The 23,261-nt window shown below is 34.8% G+C and overlaps 1 protein-coding gene across 1 annotated transcript; it reads right to left on the reverse strand.

The window, feature by feature from the left end:
• Positions 1-783: 783 nt before the first annotated feature.
• Positions 784-22,072, reverse strand: LOC131953346 (antiviral innate immune response receptor RIG-I). The gene is made up of 21 exons (XM_059316497.1): positions 21,940-22,072; positions 20,271-20,399; positions 19,742-19,882; positions 19,319-19,500; positions 19,037-19,217; positions 18,624-18,776; positions 16,729-17,031; positions 16,423-16,602; positions 16,011-16,181; positions 15,641-15,747; positions 14,991-15,248; positions 14,043-14,205; positions 13,457-13,555; positions 7,579-7,760; positions 6,485-6,623; positions 5,988-6,227; positions 5,530-5,697; positions 4,918-5,165; positions 4,464-4,546; positions 3,639-3,920; positions 784-3,209 (listed from the first exon to the last, which is right to left on the reverse strand). Exons 2-21 carry the CDS (start codon positions 20,377-20,379, stop codon positions 2,678-2,680), a joined length of 3,921 nt encoding a protein of 1,306 aa, XP_059172480.1. The 5' UTR covers positions 20,380-20,399; positions 21,940-22,072; the 3' UTR covers positions 784-2,677.
• Positions 22,073-23,261: the final 1,189 nt, after the last annotated feature.

The following is a 23,261-nucleotide window of genomic DNA, read 5'->3' on the forward strand; positions in this document are numbered from 1 at the left end:
GTTTCATTTCTTATCATTTCTATTTTTGTATAAACATACTCACTTCAAAAGCAAAGTGTATGATAGAAAATCATATAGCAAGATATTTTCATGTTAATGTTTCCCTCATCAATTTATACATTTATAGATATATTTGAATTTTTTGCACCTTATACACATTTAAGTTTTTTTAATGTATGATATGATGTTTATTTTTATATTTTAACTCGTGATATTTAATCTTTACATTATAAATTTTTCACTGTGTACTTGTAATTAAAGTTACCCTTTCAAGACTGGAGGTCCCTGGGGCAAATGAAATAGAGTCCACCCGTTTCTGTGACCTCAGCAGTGTGATCAGCGCTATGCCCAGCCGCCTTTACTTTCTCTAACGTGGGTCAGTTACCCATCAGAGCTGGGTGGACTCCGGGACATTCTACGATGTGGAGCCTGCGATCTGAACATGAGACATTCAGGTTAACAGTTGTACACTCATTGGATATTGCAATTTTTTATATTTAATCATTACATTTATAAATTCTTCACTCTGAGTGTTTATGATATTTTATATAAATGAACTCAAGACTTTTGGGTTACTAGTTTTAGGCCTACACTCATTTGATATTGCAACTTTTAATAATTAATTTTTACACCTATGAATTCTCCACTCTCTGTATTTCTATTATTCTATATAAATGTTAATTCAGGTTTATTTTATAATTTTTTTAATGGAAAATATATACTTAATACTTTAAAAGAACATTATAAATAAAATTATTAGCAAGGAAAAAACAACATCATATTAAATATTTTAATTTATTACGCAGCAAATAATTGCCCATGAATAAGCAAATTTTACAAATAATTTATCTTTTTACACTTCTTACAGTAGCATTCATTGATATTAAATACTTCCATTGCAAAGTACAGAGAAACTAAATAAGTATATTAAAAAAAAGACATAAATCATGCAATTTACTGTCAGTATTTTAAATTTGCTTTTTTTTTACCTAATCAAAACATAAATACTTCAACAATTTTTGTGCTCACTTTTAAGTATTATTATTATTATACTTATTAAGTATTATACACCACCAAATTATTTGATAAAATAAAGATTCTCTTTACATCTTTCATTATGTGTGTTCTTGATAATTTTTAAGCTCTTTTATTCATGCTTTCAAATTCTGTTAAAACAAACTTAACTGTATGTGGCTACACAGATAGTAGAATTTATCTGATTTATAAACAATCATAAGTTTTTCAGATTCTTCCCTATTAGAAATAACATTTTAGATGAAGAAGCATTTTTAAAGGTTTAAGTCAAGTTTAAAATGACTCACTGTAATAATTAAAAAATGTATATTTCCAGCAATAAAATATAATAAGAATGTAGTGTCATTATATCACTAGATAAAATAAGTAAATTAAAATTTGCAACTAAAACTTTTCATAAATAATATATATGCAACCTCATCTTGAAATTGAGAAACTAAAAACTCACATTTAATAGCTATTCTAGTTAAAGAATATTTTTCTTGCTTTTTCTATTAAACTTAACAATAATACAATTTTGTATCAGAACATTGTTTCACATGTCTGTGATGCAGTTAAAGCCAATTTCGGGAAGAGATAACAGCTGTTATATGACTGTTGCTATACACACACATTTGCCTAAATGGGGTTTTATAAATAAACTAAAAAAACTAAAAACACCAAGTATAAACTTCATTAAAGCATTCTTTTAATATAAAAACTTAAAAATAAATTTTATTTTTAAAAATGTACATATTTTGAGAGAAAAATACTTAAATAAATGTAGATAATAATTTAATGTACATAACACAGATTTCAAATCGGTCTACTGTATTGCTCAACCAGATGTTTACATTTCTTGTCTATTTATGCACTTGTTCTCTTAGTACTACCTTAATCTTTCAAATGTAATTATGCAAAATCTTTTAAATGTAATTATGCAAAATACTGATACACAATTTTTTAAATTTGTGAAGTAATCAGGAAATATATTTATTTTGTAGTACGTTTTTTTTTTGCATAAACAGAAGCCACTATACCCTTTATAACCTGGTGGTCTACGTGACAGATGAAGTAGAGTTCACCTGTTTATGTGACCTTGGCATATGAAGGGATAGTGTGGTCAGCACCAAGCTTATCAGACGTTACTATTCCTAAAGTTGGTACTCAATAGAGCTGAGCGGACACATGGATGTCCTGTGAAATTCAAACCCGGTACCCAAACCTGAGACTTTCGGATCAGCAATCATATGTTCTAACACCCAACCATGCCATCCCATAAACCAGGGGCATTACATTTTGCAAATGGCAATGATACAGGGAATATTGAAGCTGGTAACAATAAAATTAAAAACTCATTGATTGAGATAACTTAATATTTAACTTGACCCCTTTAAGAGTGTTTAAATTGTTTACAGTTTACTTAAAAAATATTTGAAAATAATTTAGAAATTCCATGAAAGTGAATTACATTTTTAAAAATATAACAGCTAGGTCACTACAATAAATTTGTCTTAGAAGTTGATAAAAACATTAAAATTAGAAAACTGTTTCAATAACAATGATAAAAAAACTTTCAATTTACATAACAGAAAAGAGGATTCAAAATTATTTCATGTAAAATTAGTTGTACTGGACTGTCAGTATAGAAATGTTAACTGCTTCAATCTGCCACTTCACTGCTCACCTCACTGTACTGTATTGAGGATAATACTGAACTACCTTCAATGCTTATTTCATCTCTCATGCTAGAGATCAGGCTTGGTGTCTGGTCAAGAATTTTCAGACAGTTGTCTAGCGTAACACTGGGTGTCGGCTTCACCCGAGCACCCTCTGACGCTGGAATCTCCCGTAATGCTACGGCATTGTTGTACGCTGGATTTTCAACATCATCCACTTTCATGTTCTCTTCTGTCCTTTTCAACTGCTCGTCACCTGGAGAAGATGGTGTGAAATTCTCGTGTGTGACATGCGGGCTACTCAAGATACTTTCCTGGGCCACATTCGTCTCACTTTTCATCTTTGTTTGAGCCTGTAGAGACTTGGCGTCCACAAGAGTATTAGCATCAGAGTCGTCGTCGTTATCTTTGTCTTGTACTGTTTTAGTTACAGTATCAGTGCTTTCATCATCATCATCCTCATCGCTGCTACTTTCATCTTCCAAAATCTTTTCAATTGCAGTCACATTATTGTACCTGTAGAATACACAACACAGTCGGTTATTATTTATGATTTACACACAGTATTAAAAATAGTTATGCTACTGATTTAGAGTTAGAAAAGAAACAAACCACACAACTTTATAGATTATTCATTAATTAGACCTGGTACAACTTTAACCATAATACATATGAGAATTGTATTACGGGTTATTTTAAAAACACATATAAGACAATAAAATATCTATAAAGAATTTTGTGTGTATCACATGTTGGGATGGGTTTAGGGTTAGAGTCGTGGATATAGTCATAGAAAAAATAGGGCCAGTCTATAATATCTATACTGGCATTTCATAGATACGACTTACTAACATTTTACAATCATCGCTGTTGTGATTTTCTTGTTATAATATGCTCAGAATACATACAATCTTTTACAATAAAAGTTTATTTAAAACTACATACTCAAGACGATCCTCATATGAAATGTCCTTAATGACGTACGGCACTTGAGCCCACTTGACGTAATGGTCCAGTTTCTCAGTGTTGTTTCTGTAGAAGCCAAACTTCTTGATCCCCATAGCGAAGTAGATGTCAGCGCTGAACTTGATCATGGTACCCAGCTTGTGGCCACAGACTTTACCTTTCTTGGGCTGACCCAGGCAGAAAACTGGCCCCAGCAACTGGAAGTCATCAACATAAGGCTGGCGCTTTCCAGGCACACACTTGATATGTTTTATCAGGTCTCTAAAATAGATTGTAATATGAAGTATAATGTAATCTAAATTGTGTTATGTTAGTAGCGGGATAAAAAGGAGGTTGACATATATATATATATATATATATATATATATATATATATATATATATATATATATATATATAAGTGTAAAGTGCCCAAGGCCAAAGGAAAGAGGTAGGTTCAGTAGCATACATTCTATACAAACAAACTGCTGCACACTCCGATGATCCATTGATTTCATTATAATTATAAAGAGATTTACAAGGTCTGTAAAAACAAGGTTTTACATACTGTTCCAAAATTGAGCTAATTATCTTAAAGAGAAACTATTACATTGTCTAATTTATCTGTCTTTAATAACGAGAATATGTTGTTTTTAGGTTTGCACTCAGAACTGTAAAACATAAAAAGACCACACTGATTATTTATTTTTTGTTTATAAATTGTATCATATCTTTTTAATCATAAATAAATACAAATTTTTTATTTAATTTTAAATATGACTTATTAAAGGTAAAAAATTATTGCATAACTAGCTAATGGTGTACCTGTCTATGGAAACTCTGAACTTGTCAAATATAGATCTGATGTTGGTGCTCTTGATACTAACTTTTCTGCACAGGGAGCACACCTGAAAGATCAAAGGGCCAGGTACAAAGATTTGCAAGGCAACAACTAAATTATCATCTATCAGAATCTTCATAAAAAATTAAAATAAATAACAATGTTAAAATGTTGAGAAGTTGAATATTTCAAAACATAGGGTTTTGTGACAATTGATGTAATTTTTTGTTATGCAACAAACAATGTGTCTTATATAATAAATGGATGGGGCTAGACCAGATAAGCTTTTTTGTTTATTAAACTTTTCAAAAGTTTAATTTAAAAGTCTGAGCACAAATTTCAAATACCACTAAACACTGAATGTGTCCAGTAAAACATTTGAATGAAAAGAGTTTTTTTTTAATTACACTCTCCATTACTTCACTTTGGTGATCTTACCATGGTGAATTCCTCATTCTTCAAAAGTGTTTTGCGTTTCGCCTCCATCGCCATGTCAATTTCCTTGTCTTCAATGATTCTCTTTTGGTAGTTGTCAAAAACAGCCCTGATCTCCTCTACTGGTTTTTCACTAATCAACTTAAAAGCCTTGTTCATCAATTTAGTCTTCTCCCGGTTGATGTACTCTCTCTTCAGAACATCTCCGGTTGCCAGGAGATAAGAGGTGCCACCCTTTTGTCTGGCTCTGCCTATGTTTGGAAAGTAGAAAGTGAAAATAAACAAAATCTTTTTTTTTTGAGTATACTGTTATTTAAAAGGTACTTCTTAAATACATTTTTCAAGCCATAATGAAATATATATTTAGGGCAATTCTTACAATTAAAAAAAACAAAAAAACTACATTAACACAAATATTAGATGTAAAAGTAAAAGCTTTTACACTCAAATCTTAGAATTATTTTATAATATTGAAACAAACTGATTATTTATTTAATTAAATAGCTGCACTCATAAAATGCCAATGTGACAGACTACTGGATTTGTTCTATAACATGTACATTTAAATCTTATGGATTCTTTATAGGAATTACATAATTAAACAACTTTAATGACCTTTAGTTTGCACATTGGAGATCTCATTGCCAACATGGTTATACTTGACCACCAGGTTGCAGTCTGGGATGTCGAGACCCTCTTCCGCAACAGATGTGGCCACCAAGACCTTAACATCCCCTGCCCTAAAGCCCCGGATGGTATCCTCTTGTTGAGTTTGTGACATACCTGAGAGAAATTCATTTCAACAGTTACAGTGTATTACATATATAATTTTAAAGCATCATATCAATCGCCTTCAATTCAATAGAATAGAATATCTCAATTTTTTAGAAGAAAAGTTTTTAGTTTTACACAAAATGGGTGAATAAACATCATTTTATCATAATTTATTATTGCTTTCTTTTTAAATAACACTAAACTTTTTAAATAAATTAAGGCCTTTAAATACGGCACTGAACAAATGCATGTAATAAAAAAAGAAAAAAACATGTTGAGCATATATTTTAAGCACTCACCCCCTTCCTCCTCTGAAGCATTAGTGCCAGTAAACACCTGAGCATTGAGGTCCTGCAGTGATTTGATGCCACACCTTGATAGCCACATCTTGAGGGCCTCAGCCAGGGCCCTGGTTCTAACAAAGATTATGCCCCTTGAGTCTTTGCCCTTCTCAACAATTTCAGTGGACAGAACACCAGCAAGGGCACTTAGATTTGGATTATCCTCCCCTTGTCGCCTAGACACAAGCTTAGCTAAATCTGGCAGTATAAAAGGGTATAAGATTTTAAACTGCATCATTGAGTACAATTTTTTAAAGTCTACTCCTTATAAAAATCAGTTATTTTTTTTAATGAGATGGCAAATATTTCTAAACTTTTAAAACTAAAAATAAATATGTACTGTATAATCACTTTATAAGACCAACACTGTTGTAAAGCATACACAATGTATAGATCTTACTCTTGAAAAACTGAAACATGCTGCTAAAAGTATCTATTAATAAAAGTCTGATCACCTTCAAAGTAGCAGTAGAAAGTTTCTTCCTCAGGTGTTCTTTCTTCCTTTTTGTTAAACTTTTCAAAACGCTTGTGTAGGTACAGCATGACATCCTTTAACTCCACGAGATCATGAGCCTCCATCCCAACATTGTAGCCCTAAAGTGTTTTAATTAAATAATTAATAAGTACATCATGATGTCCTTTATCTCCACCACATTATGGACCCCCGTCCCAAAATTGTAACCCTTAAATGTTTTAATTAAATAATTAGTAGGTACAGCATGACATCCTTTAGCTCCACCAGATTATGGACCCCCGTCCCAAAATTGTAACCCTAAAATGTTTTAATTAAATAATTAGTAGGTACAGCATGACATCCTTTAACTCCACCACTTTATGGACCCCCGTCCCAAAATTGTAACCCTTAAATGTTTTAATTAAATAATTAGTAGGTACAGCATGACATCCTTTAACTCCACCAGATGGGCCCCCGTCCCAACATTATAGCCCTCAAGTGTTTCATAAATAATTTAAAAGAAAAACGCAGGTATGTTAACCCATAAGTGAAATTTCAAAATATAAAACAGAAGTGTAAATCCAATAACAGATGACCATTATTAAAACAAAATCCAAAAAGAATATCAATAAATTAGTCATGCAGATATGATATATTATATAATTATAGGCAGAATAATATAAATAATAAGGAAGGCAATTGAAATTATGTATCTTTTTATGGCCTACATAAATACATAAGAAATGCAAGGGGTGAGTAGAAATATTAACATCTGCTTATTTATTATTTATTATGAGATTGCAGATTAGTTAAATACTCCTTGCAACATAGTGTCTGATCAGTGTTAATAAAGAAAATCACTAGGATTTAAGATGTTCTCAAAATTACTTCATTTTGACTCAACAATTTTGTAGCCATACAAGTTATATCCTTAAGTTAAAAACATTCAACAATTTCAACTTTGTTAACTTTTTGAATAAAAATATTCAGTTTTATCAAGATTGGTAATTTTGACCAAGCTTTTTCTACATTGTCAATGTCACCCCATGGCAGTGTCAAAACAACAATGAAAAATATAATGAACTCCTTCCTTACTGTTAGATAATCGGCTATGATCATCAGTGCCCTGGCAGCCAGATTGGTCTCCCTGTCAATGTCTTCAATGGGCACGGCTTTAGCAGTTTTTTTAAGCTTAACTGCCCACTGACCATAAGCTTGACTCTTTTTGTCCATAGGAATGTTTTTAGACAGCTTTTTAATTTCCTCATCCTTTAGGTCTGAAATTTTAATAATAAGTTTAAAATATGTACAGTTAAAAATATACAAACAAATAATACAACATTGCTAAATTTGGATGTGTGAATATGAGGCTTTCCTCCACCAATAAAAATGTGTGTGCGTATATATATATATATATATATAGGCCTATATATATATATATATATATATATATATATATATATATATATATATATATATATATATATATATATATATATATATATATATATATATGTATATATATATATATATGTATATATATATATATATGTATATATATATATATATATATATATATATATATATATATATATATATATATGTAACTAGGTGTAGTTACCAGAGACGATAACAACGCAATAGTGCAGGTGTTAGGCTGATAACGATCACAAAGCCGCTGCGCAGTTCACAGGCTGGCGTAACAGTGCAGATGGCTTATTAATCGGACTGTATGACAGAAGCGGCGTAATTAACATTCTGATGCAACGATTAGAATCGATTACGATTACGATTACGAATCCGATTACGAATACGAAGGGATATATAGGAAGGCGACGGCTGAGATCGGGGGATCAGTCAGTCAGTCAGTAGGAGGAGTATCAGAGACAGTGACAGGATCAGTATCAAGTTGGTTATTGAACGGGTTAGCCGTATTGTGTTAATAAGGACGATAGACATGTGCATTCAGTTATGTGAAGACTAGTGAGGACTGTTGGGGGTCAGTTGATTCAGACTATTATTGTGAAGCATTTCTTTTGATTCATTATATTATTGTGAAGCATTTCTTTGATTCATGTAATAAAAGGATCAATAGTGAACCTGCATCTTCGAGTATCTATACTGTGGTCGATGTTGTGTAGAATGAGTGGTTAGACTCGTTAACATTTGGCACTACAGGCAAATAGACTCGTTACATTTGGCGTTGTCGAGCAGAAGATGCAACTACGCTCGGTCACATTTGGCGCAGCGAGCAGGGTCACATTTGGCGCTGCGGACAGGATGATTCAATTAGACCAGCCGCTAGGGCACCCATAGTCAACCTAGATCCAGTTCATAACTGTGTTTCGTGTGTGTGTGAATTCGGACATTCAGGAACAGTGAAAATTGAGGAACGAGGAAAATTTTTCATACACACACGGTAAGAAAGGTCTTTTTTTTTTACTCAAGGAATAAAAATTATAATGTCTACTCTGGACGAGAAGCAGACCCATATTGTGGTCCTGCCCAGAGAGTCCCACATTAACAAATTTTACGGGGACGGTGATCCAGCTTTAACCAACAGGTTCAGTGAAGAGGTCAAAGCGGCCTGGGCCTCGAGATACATGTCACCAGAGGAAAGATTAAGACTGCTGATGGGCAGTATAGGAGAGACGGTTAGGGCAGAGGTCAAATGCCACGATAAAACCATCCAATCAGATCCAGATAAGGTGCTGGATCTAATTATGGAGACCTTTGGGGAGAGACGGTCGGGATCGCAACTGCTATCGGGGTTCGTAGGCTTAAAGCAGAGAATGGCGGAGAGTGTGATGGAGTATTCACACCGAATGAACAGGGCCTTTGATTCGGTAAAGGGCAAAACACCTGACATTGATGTGCGCCTACTGAGGGACCATTTCATCGAGGGGCTAGCAACCCCGATCTTAAGGAGAGAGTTGAAAGAAGAGGTCTACAAAGACCCGCAGTTGACCTTCCTTCAGGTCAGGAACTCAGCGATCCGCAGGTCCGAGGATGAGGACCAATCGAACTGTTCGGTAGACAAAGTCTCTGTGCCGGAACAGAAACAATCCCCACCCACAGGGACCGGCACGATGGAAACCATGATGGCTCAACTGTTGGCCCACCTGGATAAGGTTGACCAACGATTGGAGAGGTTAGAAAGCAGGTCAACAGCTGAGAATCAGGGCAAAAACGGGACAAAACAGGGACGGGTTGGACAGCCGCGACCTGCCGGTCCATCGCTCCGGTGGACGGCTGACGGTCGACCAATTTGCTTGTCCTGCTCACAACCCGGACATATGGCACGGTACTGTCCGGTGAAACGATCGCCCTCTGTAAGGCAGGTCAGGGCTACAGAGCGGCGAGGTTATGGCTTAAGAAACAAAATGGGACAAACAATGAAAGAGTCTCAAACAAGACTCGAAGAGAAATTATCAGATATTGAAAAAATGAACTGTGAAATGAACTTGAATGTTGAAAAGTTTCAAGTGAACAATTTGTTGGCTGAGAAAAATGATGATAAGGAAGAAATTGGTAGACTTAAGAATGAGATCTCAAAGTTAACCATGAAACTGGATAGGGAAAGTTCATGCAAATTAAAAGCACAGGAGAAATGTTCATCTTTAGAGTGCCTGTTATCTGAAGAAGAAAATAGAAAATTTGTACCTGGTTTTGCAAAAATTGCCGCACCGTTGCATGACTTGGTAAACAAAATGACAAAGAAACACAGTAAGGAGAAAAAGAAAGGTAAAACACAACTGATAGGTGAATTATGGACTGAGGAATGCCTGAACTCGTTTAAGCTACTGAAAAAGGCTTTGACAGAGGCGCCGATATTAGGATACGCAGACTTTGACAAGCCATTTCGGCTAGAAATTGACGCCAGCTCTAAAGGTCTGGGAGCTGTGCTATCACAACAACAAGAGCAAGGTTTCAGGGTTATTGCGTATGCCAGTCGAGCTCTGAAGGAATCAGAGAAGAACATGACAAATTACAGCGCCATGAAACTAGAACTTTTGACATTAAAATGGGCTGTGACTGAAAAATTCAGGGACTATCTATTAGGTGCTAAATGTGTGGTATACACTGACAATAACCCCCTCAGTCACCTAAAGACAGCAAAGTTGGGATCCATCGAACAGCGATGGGCAGCAGAATTGGCACTCTTTGACCTAGAGATAAAATATCGCCCGGGGCGGTCCAATGGCAATGCGGACGCCTTATCAAGGAATCCTTACGAGAGACCGGGCGATGAGGAAGAAACGCTGACAGGAATATGTGAGGTCAGAGCGTCAACAGATATCCCTCACGGGGTGCAAGTGATGCAAAAAGGGCAGACCGGGGTGGAGCACATTTCCACAGAGCCCGGACATTTGGACATCGGTGATTTTAATTGCCTTAATAATAAAGAGATAAGAGATGCCCAGAGAACGGATAGCGGGTTACAGCCGCTATTGAAATACGTCCAGGAACAAAAATTCCCAGGAAAAAGGGAAAGAGAACAGTTTGGTCGGGAAACAAAGAAACTACTGAGTCAGTGGGACCGTCTCAGTATAAAGGATGGTGTTCTCATGCGGAGAATTCATGACCAAATAGACGGGACAATACACCAGGTGGTGGTGCCTGGACAGTTACGAGAAGAAGTGCTAAGGTTGGCACATGACAGGGCAGGACACCAGGGTCAGGACAGGACGCACAAAATATTACGACGGAGGTGTTACTGGCCCAATATGGAGATGGAGGTCAAACGCCATTGTGAGGCTTGTGTGAGGTGTCAGCATGCGAAAATGCCAGTTGTTAAAATGAGACAGCCATCAGGACACTTACTGGCGACAAAACCACTAGAGATTGTGGCTATGGACTTTACGTCGTTGGAGCAATCATCGGATGGGACGGAACATGTGTTGGTAATGACTGATGTATTCACCAAATGGACTGTTGCGGTGCCTACACGAGATCAGACTGCCAAAACAGTGGCAAAGGTCTTAATAGAACATTGGTTCATCAAATATGGCATACCAAGACAATTACACTCTGACCAAGGAAGGGCCTTCGAGTCAGAAGTAATTAACCAACTGTGCAGCCACTACGGGATCAACAAATCTAGAACAACCACATTTAATCCGAAAGGAAACGGACAGTGCAAGCGGTTCAACCGCAGCATGCATGATTTGCTGCGTACTCTAGAACCTGAACAGAAAAAAACGTTGGCCTGATTTTCTCCCAGAGTTGGTATATCTATACAACTGCACCCCCCATGCCACAACCGGCTTTTCGCCACACATGTTACTGTTCGGACGGGAGGCTCGACTCCCTCTTGATTTGTTCCTAGGAAAAAAGGAAAGTATGACTGGCTCATACACCGCACTGGAATATGTGAATGAACATATGAGACGAATTAGAGAAATGTACAGGGTGGTACAGGAAAGACTAGAACATGAAGCACGGCGAAGGGAACCGCCGGTACAGACAAAGGACCCGCCACTCAAACTGAACGACAGGGTATTACTGCGTAGCCACCCGTTAGGCAGAAACAAAATCCACGACCTCTGGGGACAGGAGATATGGCAAGTCGTGGAGATGCCTAAAGTAGCAGGTGGCCCCTTTAAGATAAGACCCATCAATCACACCAAACCGGATCGGTGGGCGAATATTGCTCAATTAAAGAAATATTGTCATAGTCAAGAAGAGCATTTACATACAGAGAAAACTATGACAATTAGGGAACCGGAAACTACAACGGAAATTCTCATACCCATCCCGGAACCATGTCACCATCAACAGAACAACAGCGATACACAAGTGGAGGATAACGGCAACAAAGAGGATCCCGTTCCTCCCAGAAGCAGAGAGACAGTAGAACAGCAGATAAGTGGTCCGCGGAGAAGTTTGAGAAACAGAAAGAATACGAAATTTTTCGTCAGCAACCATCAATTCTTTCATGGTCGCGCTGGGATGAGAACAGACTGTTCAAAAAGTTAGAAAATTGAACTGGTGAATGCACCAAACGAAAAAAAGGTGGATGTGAATTCTAGAACTGCCTTGTGTCTGAGGAATATGATGTAGACACATTTGATATGTGAAATAGGGATAACTGTCAATCTTTTACGAATGTGACGACATTGACAGTGAATGGAACAATAAATTTTTTTTACGATGGTGCGATTGACATTTAAGAAGTGCACCTACCAAGCGTTGTTTGTGGTTGAAAACACACAAAAAAAAGGCGGCGGTGGATGTAACTAGGTGTAGTTACCAGAGACGATAACAACGCAATAGTGCAGGTGTTAGGCTGATAACGATCACAAAGCCGCTGCGCAGTTCACAGGCTGGCGTAACAGTGCAGATGGCTTATTAATCGGACTGTATGACAGAAGCGGCGTAATTAACATTCTGATGCAACGATTAGAATCGATTACGATTACGAATCCGATTACGAATACGAAGGGATATATAGGAAGGCGACGGCTGAGATCGGGGGATCAGTCAGTCAGTCAGTAGGAGGAGTATCAGAGACAGTGACAGGATCAGTATCAAGTTGGTTATTGAACGGGTTAGCCGTATTGTGTTAATAAGGACGATAGACATGTGCATTCAGTTATGTGAAGACTAGTGAGGACTGTTGGGGGTCAGTTGATTCAGACTATTATTGTGAAGCATTTCTTTTGATTCATTATATTATTGTGAAGCATTTCTTTGATTCATGTAATAAAAGGATCAATAGTGAACCTGCATCTTCGAGTATCTATTCTATACTGTGGTCGATGTTGTGTAGAATGAGTGGTTAGACTCGTTAACATTTGGCACTACAGGCAAATAGACTCGTTACATATATATATATATATATATATATATATATATATATATATATATATATATATTCAAGACCATATAGTTCTGGCTGAACTGATTTTTAAAGCAAGTAAAATATTTACAGAACAGAACGTGAATGTAAAATGTAAATTGTATACATTACCATTAGCATGTTGTTTAACATGGTCTTCCAGTTTTTTCATTATTTGTGTAATTTTCATTAAAGAATCATCTGTATCTCTTTCCTCTAATTGAATGTCCTCTTAAGGATTCAAAACAATAGAGCACTCATTTTATGAAAATATAATTGCCAAAAAAAAATTAAAATTATTAAAAATAATTAACTCTGAGATATAACTAATTTTATGAATCAAAATTTGATAATATAAGAATATAGAACTAGGCCTACATGTCTGAAAAATGATCATGCGGTATTATTAGGCACATTTTTATAGGTTCAACAAGCTGTATAGAGAATACATAAAATAAATGTAATGAAACTTAACTGAATCAGAACTGAGAATGTATTTTAAAAGTGGTAGCTTAGTAGAAAACTCATTTACTGACCCAAAAGTCTTGAGTTTAGTTTGATAAAGGCTAATAGGCATTGTGTAAATCACACAATCCTTTCATATACAGAATTCAAAGAGGCAGATGCACAGTACACCATCTGCCATATCGACCTTCAAAAATGAGAGGGTATTTTACTTAATACACAACAGAGAAAAAAAAACAAATATCTGTTATACTTTCAGATGGCAAGGGGACAAGTTTCTTCATTTCGTTTAAGTTGTCCTTGACTATTGAAAGATGAGGGGCATCCAGGTTGGCACAGATTTTTAAGATATTGTCGACTGCCTCTTTAACAGTGGTAGCCTTGTCTATTCCAATGGTGGCAGACAGTCCAACAATCTAAGGGCAGACAATTCAACAGTGTGAGGGCAGACAATTCAATTGTGAGAGGGCAGACAATTCAATTGTGAGAGGGCAGACAATACAACAATCAAAGGCAGACATTTGTGTAAGGTAGACAATCCAATAATCTAAGGGGCAATAATTCAGAAGGGCAGACATGGAAGGGCAGACAAAGAAACAATAAAAGAGGAATTAATGCAAAAATGTTAAACAAATTCAACTAGCAAAGAATACTACATATCATATTGGTATGCATTATTAAACAAACTTTCTAATGCAATATCTTAAACAGGACAAAAATGTTACAAATATACTTCTAAAGACTCATAAAAATCCTTATCCATAGAAGCCTATTATATATAAATGAGACTAGACAGCTAAGGGGTCATCCATAAATGACATCACGCTTTTTTGACGATTTTTACCTCCCCCCCCACCCCTCCGTCACATGTCGTCACAAAAAGCCAGACCCCCTCCCCCTAAAATGACATCACACCTCAACCTACAACCCCCCTCAAAATTGCAGTTGAATTTTTTTAAAACATCGATATTTTTCCAAAATCTTGTCTAAACTATTACAATTTATTAAAACAGTTATCTAAAACGCGAAATAACGTCTAAAATTCGTTTCCTAACATTGCTTTTTTATAATGCAAAAATGAGACGGCGCAACATCTGAACCCCCCCTCCCCCTCATCACACATCGTCACAAAATTACAGACCCCCTCTCCCCCCTAAGAGTGTGACGTCATTTATGGATGACCCCTAAAGCAAATAGCTACCTGAGGCAAATTGGCTCTCTGTTTCTCACTGCCTCGCACTTTGAACATCAAATAGATGTACATCAGCAAATTGTAAGGCTCTTCCTTCCGCGTATGGTGGCACTCATCAAACACCAACAGCGAGAAGTCACGCAGCTTGACGGATTTTTTTTTCAAGCTGTTCTCCAGGATCATGGGTGTCATCACCACAACGTCCAGTTTTTTTAACAGCAGACTTAACTGGGAGCCGTCCTCTGTTTGTCCAGTCACATATGCTATCTGAACGGAGTATCACATAGATGTTATGGTTAATAGGCCTATGTCATTTAATAAGTGTTTCCTAAAATAAAATATTCATTAGGCATGTTTTGCATTTTTTATTTATTTATAGATGTACTTAATGAAATTAATAATTTAAAAAATAGCTTTAAAAATAATTGAACTATTTATTTTTTGTATCACATAAAATAAGTTGATTTTTATATTTTAACATTAAATAAATTATAAATTATAGTATTTCAGTTTTTTTGTTAAATTGATATTTTATTTATTAACTATCAGAAAGGGAATAATTTAAAAGTTAAAAAGAGAAGTGATCGAATTCTATTTCCTTGTAAAATATTTAAAAAGATTAACCAGCCATCAAGATATAATTTTATAGACACAATTACCTTATATTCACCAGGAAGATACTTCTTAATAGCCTTGTACTGTTGTATGGTTAGTGGAACTGTTCGTGTTAAAAATGCAATCTTCTTTTTTTTCTTCTTCCCAGAAGCTTGCAAAAGAAATTAAACATATTTTTATTATAACACATGATTTGGTAGCCTACTTTATCAATTGTAATTTATTATTAGTACAGTATTTTAATCAATTGGTTCTGTTGTTGTATATGAATGTAGAAAAAGATATAATTTGACAACAAAATGTAAGAAAAACAATATACATAAAAATAGTAAATACATTTTAAACTGTTTTCATTGAATAAAAAATAGAATGTCTTCAAAAAATGTTTTCTAAACTTTGACTGCTAACGATTACCTTTTAAAGCTTCGAGTTTTTTAAGCAAAATAAAAATTGCAACTCTTGTTTTTCCCGAGCCTGTTGGTGCACAAATGACTGTATTCAAACCCTGAACTGCCTTCTCAGCCAGCTCTTTCTGGTAACTTCTTAAATGCAGATTATCAAAAACATCATTGTTTGTTGTCAATGCTGAAAAATTGAACACAAATCATTCATTAAATATATTTTAAAAAATTTTGGGCACCTGTTTGAAATAACATGTAACTTGAATTCCTTCGAAGAATTTTTATAACAAACAATACCATGTTATTTAATAATTTATCAATCAGAAACAAACATTCAGACATTTTGCAATTAGGTACTAAACAGAGATATTAGATTGTAATATTTGAAAATCATTTTTTTAAATTGTAAGTTAAATATTTTTTACCTTTGGCCTCAGTTAGATCCTCATCCACTTCATCATCATCAGAAAATTGGCCAGTGAGCAGGCTTGTTTCACTGTCATTTTTTACTACAATTTTCTTTTTGTCAAACACTTTATTTTTTATCATCAGTTGGGTATTGGGTTTTGCATATTCAGTTTGTGTCAAAGTTATTTCATTCAGTCCTAAAAAAAAAAAGAAATACAAAAACTGATACATGTATTTTTTTTTTTTAATGCAATACCTCACTTATATTAATCTTATTCATAAATGGAAAAAAGAAATTATGAACCACACATTTTAAAACAAACCTGTTTTTTCCTTAGCATAGTCTAAGTCTCTAGACAAATTATTGACTACTGGATAAACTGCTAAGCTAACCACAGCTTGTAAGTATGGTGTTGATTGGCCAGCTTGTAAGGATGGTGTTGATTGGCTGTTGCCCTCTTTGTGGGACCAACTAGCATGGCTGATCATAGGTTCGCTTATGGGTTCATCACTCTTCTCAGCTTTCACATCCACTTGTCTGTTATCCATAGGGAGTATAGGGGAAGCAGAGTTGATCTGATTAGCGGGAAGGTTTACATTCTCAGCTGTATTGTGCCTTGGCTCTCCTGTTTAAGAGAATATTTTTTTCTAAAATTGATAGTGTTTTACTGACAAAAGTTTTAAAAGATTAACTAGTTTAAGAAATATCTGTTGAAAACCCCTTGTAAGACAAATAAATATATATATGCTCAAGTCTAAGTTAGGCAAAGTGATAAAAAAGTTAACATTGTATTATTATTATAAGATATTCACATTTAATCAAATTAAAAGTTAATCAACTTTTTTTTTATTTTACGTATAGTCCAAATATAATGGAAGTAGATTACTCATTTTAGGTTTTTCTTTTTCAATAATAATTCAACTTTATACATGCCACTAATGCTGACATTATTCCTAATACTAGTCTTAAGTGTTAAAGTATCAGTGTTGTGGATACCAGCTATGCTAATATATAGCCTCCAATAGCAGTACTAGTTGCCATGGAAACCATGAAAAGGTGTGAAAACTAACACCTTTTTAAACCTCTATAACTTTGTTCCCAAAAGAGAATTAAAACATCTGATGACACATTTAGATTTCTCAAACCAAACTAAATATTTCTATGTTTATTCATTGCAATAGCTCATATTCAATTTTTAATACAAATTTTTACATAAACTATGTACAAAAATTAGGGGGTGGTGCTACATAAATATCAAAATTTCCTAAATAATTGCAGTAAGCTAAATATACAAACGTAGTATAGTAGATAGTATAATGCTGAATGTATGTGGAAAGTTTCTGTCTTATTTGACTAAAGAGTTCGAAAGCCTTAGCGATTGAGTAAAAATGCTAAGTTGAGAAAACGTGAAAAGAAGGATGGAAAAAGGCACTGTGTGTTTCCTCTTATAGAAAACAGAAAAAGACGTCTTGTTATGTGTGGAAGAGCCATTTGACTAATAAAATATGTGTTGACTTCTGTTGTAAGTTTTAGACAGATTTTTCTATGTAAGCAGAAAATATGTATACAACAGGTAATGAATTAATGACTATTAAGTATTACATATCCATTTAATTGAGTGTTATTATTATTGTTATTATTGTAGAAAACAACATTTATCCAACTTATTTGTAGAAGAAAGAAAAAAGTCACTACACCAGCGGATACATGAGTGCTTGGCCAATAGATTGACATATAGTTTAAGGTGCCTCGCGGGCAATAAAAGATGTAATACCCGCTCGAAGATAACAGCTGTCCCACTTAGTAGTGTGAACATTTGTCGGAGGTACCATGTTTCATATCGCAATAAAAGGATAACCATAGGCTGTAAGTAATGAAAGTAAAGTTTCCCTTTCAAACCTGACGGTCTAAGGGGGAGGTGAAGTAGAGTTCACTTGTTTCTGTGACCTTGGTATATGAAGAGATTGTGTGGTCAGCACTATACCCAGCCGCCTTTACTTTCCCTAATGTGAGTTAGGTACCCATCTGAGTTGGGTTGACTCAGGGACGGTCTACTGACTTGAACCCAGATTCGAAATCGAGACTTACGGGTTAGCAGTCCAGCTCTCTACCACTAGACCACTCCGTCCCCTTAGGCTGTAGAAGTCTGAAATGTTCGGGTTAGATAGCTAAAAGGTGTTAGTACTGAATTAGGAAATTAAAAATTTAATTTCTGACCTGGTAGATCAGTCTCAGAGTTCAAATATTCAGAGAAATCACTAACAATACTCTTTGGCTGTGGGTGTGAGATCAGCTTCATTTCATCCAGATAATTAGGTGGTTTGTTTTCATTAGAGTCAGTTTCCAGGTGTATCGAAATTGACTGAGAACCTATTCACATTATATATATATATATATATATATATATATATATATATATATATATATATATATATATATATATAGACATATATATATATATATATATATATAGACACATAATATTTTAATAAAATCTGTTTAAATACTAACTTATGTTTTAACCATTTTAAGTATCTACATCAGTTGCCAATATTTTTTATTTATAATGACTCTTAAATCAAATCATGTATTGTAAACAAAAATAAATAAAAGCAGTTTTTTTTACTCACAATCATTATCACTGGTTTGTGGCTCACTGATAAACAATTCTTTTTTCAAATAAGGATTTTTTTCAAATATTGCATTCATAAACACAAACACCCAATCCACTTTTCTTTTTCTGATGTGTTTATACATAGTTGAAGAGCATTCTTTTAGGTCTTTTATCATTTTACATTCATTGTAGCCACTCTAGAAAAATAACAATTTGTAATTCAAAAATTTTTTTTTGTTTAAATAAAAATGTTTTTCATCTCTTTTAAATAAAAAAAAACAGTAAATAAAAAGCGTACATCAAAAATACACTTATCCACTTTCAGCTTATCAAGAGCAGAATGTAAAATGTCAATGGAAAGCTGCTTCACCAAACTTCCATCAATCAAACTAATTATACTCCTCATGTAACTGTACACTGGCACATCATTTCCATCTGGACCTGGTACCAGTGCATCTGTAAATGCTGATTTTATACCTGCTAAAATTGGAAATTTTTTATAAAAGAAAAAAATTAACTTCTTAGACCATAAATTTTGAAACAGCATTTTAACATACACAGAAAAGGTATTTATTAGATAGCATAATTGGTTAATGTTTGTAATTTATTTACTTTAATTAGAAAAGACTCGTCATTAAAACAACACACGTTAAGACAAATAAAAAAAATGTTTTTTTATTGTTATGTCTGTTAGCTTGATTGAAAATGGCAGATTTCCTACCTAAATCTTTAGTAAGATCCTTTAAAGCTTCTAGAAAAGCGACAACAGCATCGCTACTTGTTGAAATCCAATCGAGCAATTCCTCTACAGCAGTACTTCTATCACTTGTATCAGCAGAAAAAATTTCTGCTTCAGAAGATTCTGAGGAAATACACATGTGGTCAAAACACACATCCATGTTAAATAAGGGTTTAGGACAATACCCCCCTCCCCCGTCTCCGGGCATTTACCCCATGAGTCATTACCCCTACCCCCCATTCTGCAGAACCCTAATCCAGACACTAACTCTAACCTTAACCCTAAACCTAACCAAACTGAACCTAACCCTAAGTGGGTGAGGGTAACTGACAGGGGGAGTAATTGCTGAGGATAAGGAGTAATGTTGGGGGGGAGGGTAAATTGGGGGGGGGGGGGGGTAATGTCCCTTCTCCAGTTAAATAAATAAGTACAAAAATATAAATAGCTTTACCTCTGCTACTCAGTCTACAGTCTACACTTTATTATACATTTATTACCATACATGACTCACTGATAAAATTGCTCTTTTTCAGAATAGCATCATGATTTAAATATTCTGTGAAGGGAGAATGAAGAGCTTGAAGAACATCTTCCATAGAATTTATTTCAGACAAATCCATTTTTATATTATTTTTTTCATCTGTAAAAGTAAAAATAACAATTTTTTAATATTATATTTTTTATAATAATTTTACATGATTTTACCTAATTTTATAGGCTTAATGTATTAATATTATTAATTTACTATTTATTTAGACTACTACTAATTGTACTAATATGACTAACGAGAAAAATGGCCCGTTGAGGAAGGATACAACAGGCGCTAGGTTGATAGTGCTGTCTATTTTCTCTAAACTAAAACCAAAACCAAAATCACCACCTTAATTCAATTTAACCGGAAACGAAAAATCACATTGAAAACAGATTTGTATCCAGAATCGGTTCTTTAATTTATACAAAATATAGTCATAGGCATATCCCTAAACCATGCACCTAATCTTATTCATGACAAAAGTCGCATTTAGAGTTTCTTTCATGCAACTCTACTTGGAAGGAGGGGGCTCTGCCCCCCCCCTCCCCACACACACACCCCAAAACATGTCTACCGTCCCATTCAACGAAATATAATTAAATACATTTTCCAGTGTCCGCCCCTCCCAAAAATTTCAAGTACCCCCACCCCTCTCCGGGGAGGAAAAAGTCTGAAAGAAACACTGGTCGCATTTGTAGATCATACAAACTAAAGGAAGAACCTGGGCGGGGAAGAGATGCATGAAAAAAACTGTGCACGCTAAACACTTTTTAGATTAGAAAAAGTTCCCCCCTCCGGGGAGGAAAAAAGTCTGAAAGAAACACTGGTGTCGCGCTTAGACACTACCTGAAGAATTGCATGAAAGAAACTGCAAGCAAACCACTTTTTAGCATAGACACATTAATTAGGCGGTAATTTTACTATAGAGTATCGATGAAAAAATTTCTTTTGAGTTGGGGGGGGGGGGGGCGGCTTAGACGTTGCTGTGGGGGTGCAAATCGAAAAGTTTGTCTCCGGTCGCAGGGAAGGGTCGCTATGCCTCTGCACTCACAACTAGTCTTACTTAATAATAATTACTTAGTCACTATGCTGCCTACTACTACTACCACCACGGCCTACATTACTACAACAAGATCTACTACTAGTACTATCAGTGTTTTTTCCAGACTTTTTTCTCTGTTGGGGGGGGGGGGGGGCACTTGAAATTTGGGGGGGGGGGGGAAGTGACGATGACACTGTTAAAAGTATATATTTTCTATATATAAATATATATATTCCATTTCGTACGAGTGGGGGGGGGGGGGGTAAACTTTCTTCGCCCCCCCCCCCCCCCAAAGAGATGCCTGGAAGAAACTCTGACTTCTAATATAATTAATAAATTATTATAAACTATTAGGCCCTAATTTTAATTTATTATTTAATTTATTACTAAACTAACTTAAACTTACTAACACTAGCAACAATAACAACAAACAGTGAGTAACACTAATATTAATAATTTAATAAACGTCCTAACGACAACGGAACAGTCTAGCCTAACACTCTTTCTTTTCTTTACGAATTTTTTTATGATAGTGATTGATAGTCTTAAGTCTTCTTAAGTCTTAAGACTTAATCTAGGCTACGCTAAAACGAAAGATTACCTTACTCTTTAACTAATAAACTTCATTCTGATGATTTTTCATAGTAATAATAATAACAACGAGATAGTTTATCAAACGTACAGTTGCAGTGGCAACTGAGCTAAGGCCGAAAGCTGATTACTCATGATTACATTTTGATATCCTATTCTTAGCGAAACTGAAACCGAAACGAAAATGAAAACACGTCAACGGGATTTTCCGCATTGTAGGTAGAATCTAAAAATAAATCTAGATTAGATCCATTTGCCAAATAAAAAAGTCGAGATTTAGGCCTATATTATTTATCTGTTTCTTTAAATTTTTAGAAGCACAAACATTCTTATGACATAGGCCCTAGATCTCTATATGCTTTTAAATAATAAAATAACATGTAACTTAAATAGTCCGCTAATCCAAACATAATTTTATATTTTAAATCTAGAATATAGATCTAGATTCTAGATCTAGATTATAATCATTATAATGATCCATATCGGGTGTGGGGAAATTGCGAGACGCGAAAAGCGAAATGGCGAGGCGGGAAAATGCGAGAAGGTAATGCGAGACATACCTGCGGAATAAAGGGTAAATAGCGAGACACTTTTTGCGAAAAAAAAAATTTCTTTTTTTTTCCATCTTTATTTATTTAAATTATTTTTTTGTTTTAAAATAAACAAGCATTTTGCCATACCCTTTAACACGAGTGTTGTATGTTGTTATTTTTTATCTAGATACTAAGAAGATAGATAGATCTATATCTAGATCTATCTATTTAAAAATCCTAACATCGTTGCTGTGCTACTGTCATCGCCCGCTCTTGTTAGCGAGAGGAAAATCCCATCTCAGTCGGCATTAATTTAAAAATCTAGCCCGCTCATGTTTATACAAACGTGAGCTGTGTCATTGTGAATTGGTATAATCTTGTCAGCAGGAGAGATATTTTGCAACATCTATTTATGGATTTTTGCACTTGCAAAAAGTGTAAAAGTATAAACAATTCTAAAAAGTGCAATTTATTTTTTTATTAGGTAATTTTAATTAAAAAAAAAATTTACAAACAAAATCTTCTGAAACAGTCCTCAAACACACCTCGTGACACCATCTTTCACACATAGTACACCCAACCCAGTTCATTAGACTCCCATTTATACATTTTTCTTTTGCTACTTCTTCCAATCCACATTCACAACATTTCACATTCTCATCACAGTTGACCTCTTCGTTCATCCCACAAACAACACTGGCACCCATGTTCTCATCATCATCATCCGCACGCTCAACATCTGTTTTCCGTTTTTTATAATTTGTATTTTTTTATGTTGTCACCAGAAGTTGAGTTTTTTTTTTA

The sequence above is a fragment of the Physella acuta genome, unplaced genomic scaffold (assembly GCF_028476545.2).
Source record: "Physella acuta isolate Inbredline_101_S28 unplaced genomic scaffold, ASM2847654v3 ptg000917l, whole genome shotgun sequence".
NCBI lineage: Eukaryota > Metazoa > Mollusca > Gastropoda > Physidae > Physella > Physella acuta.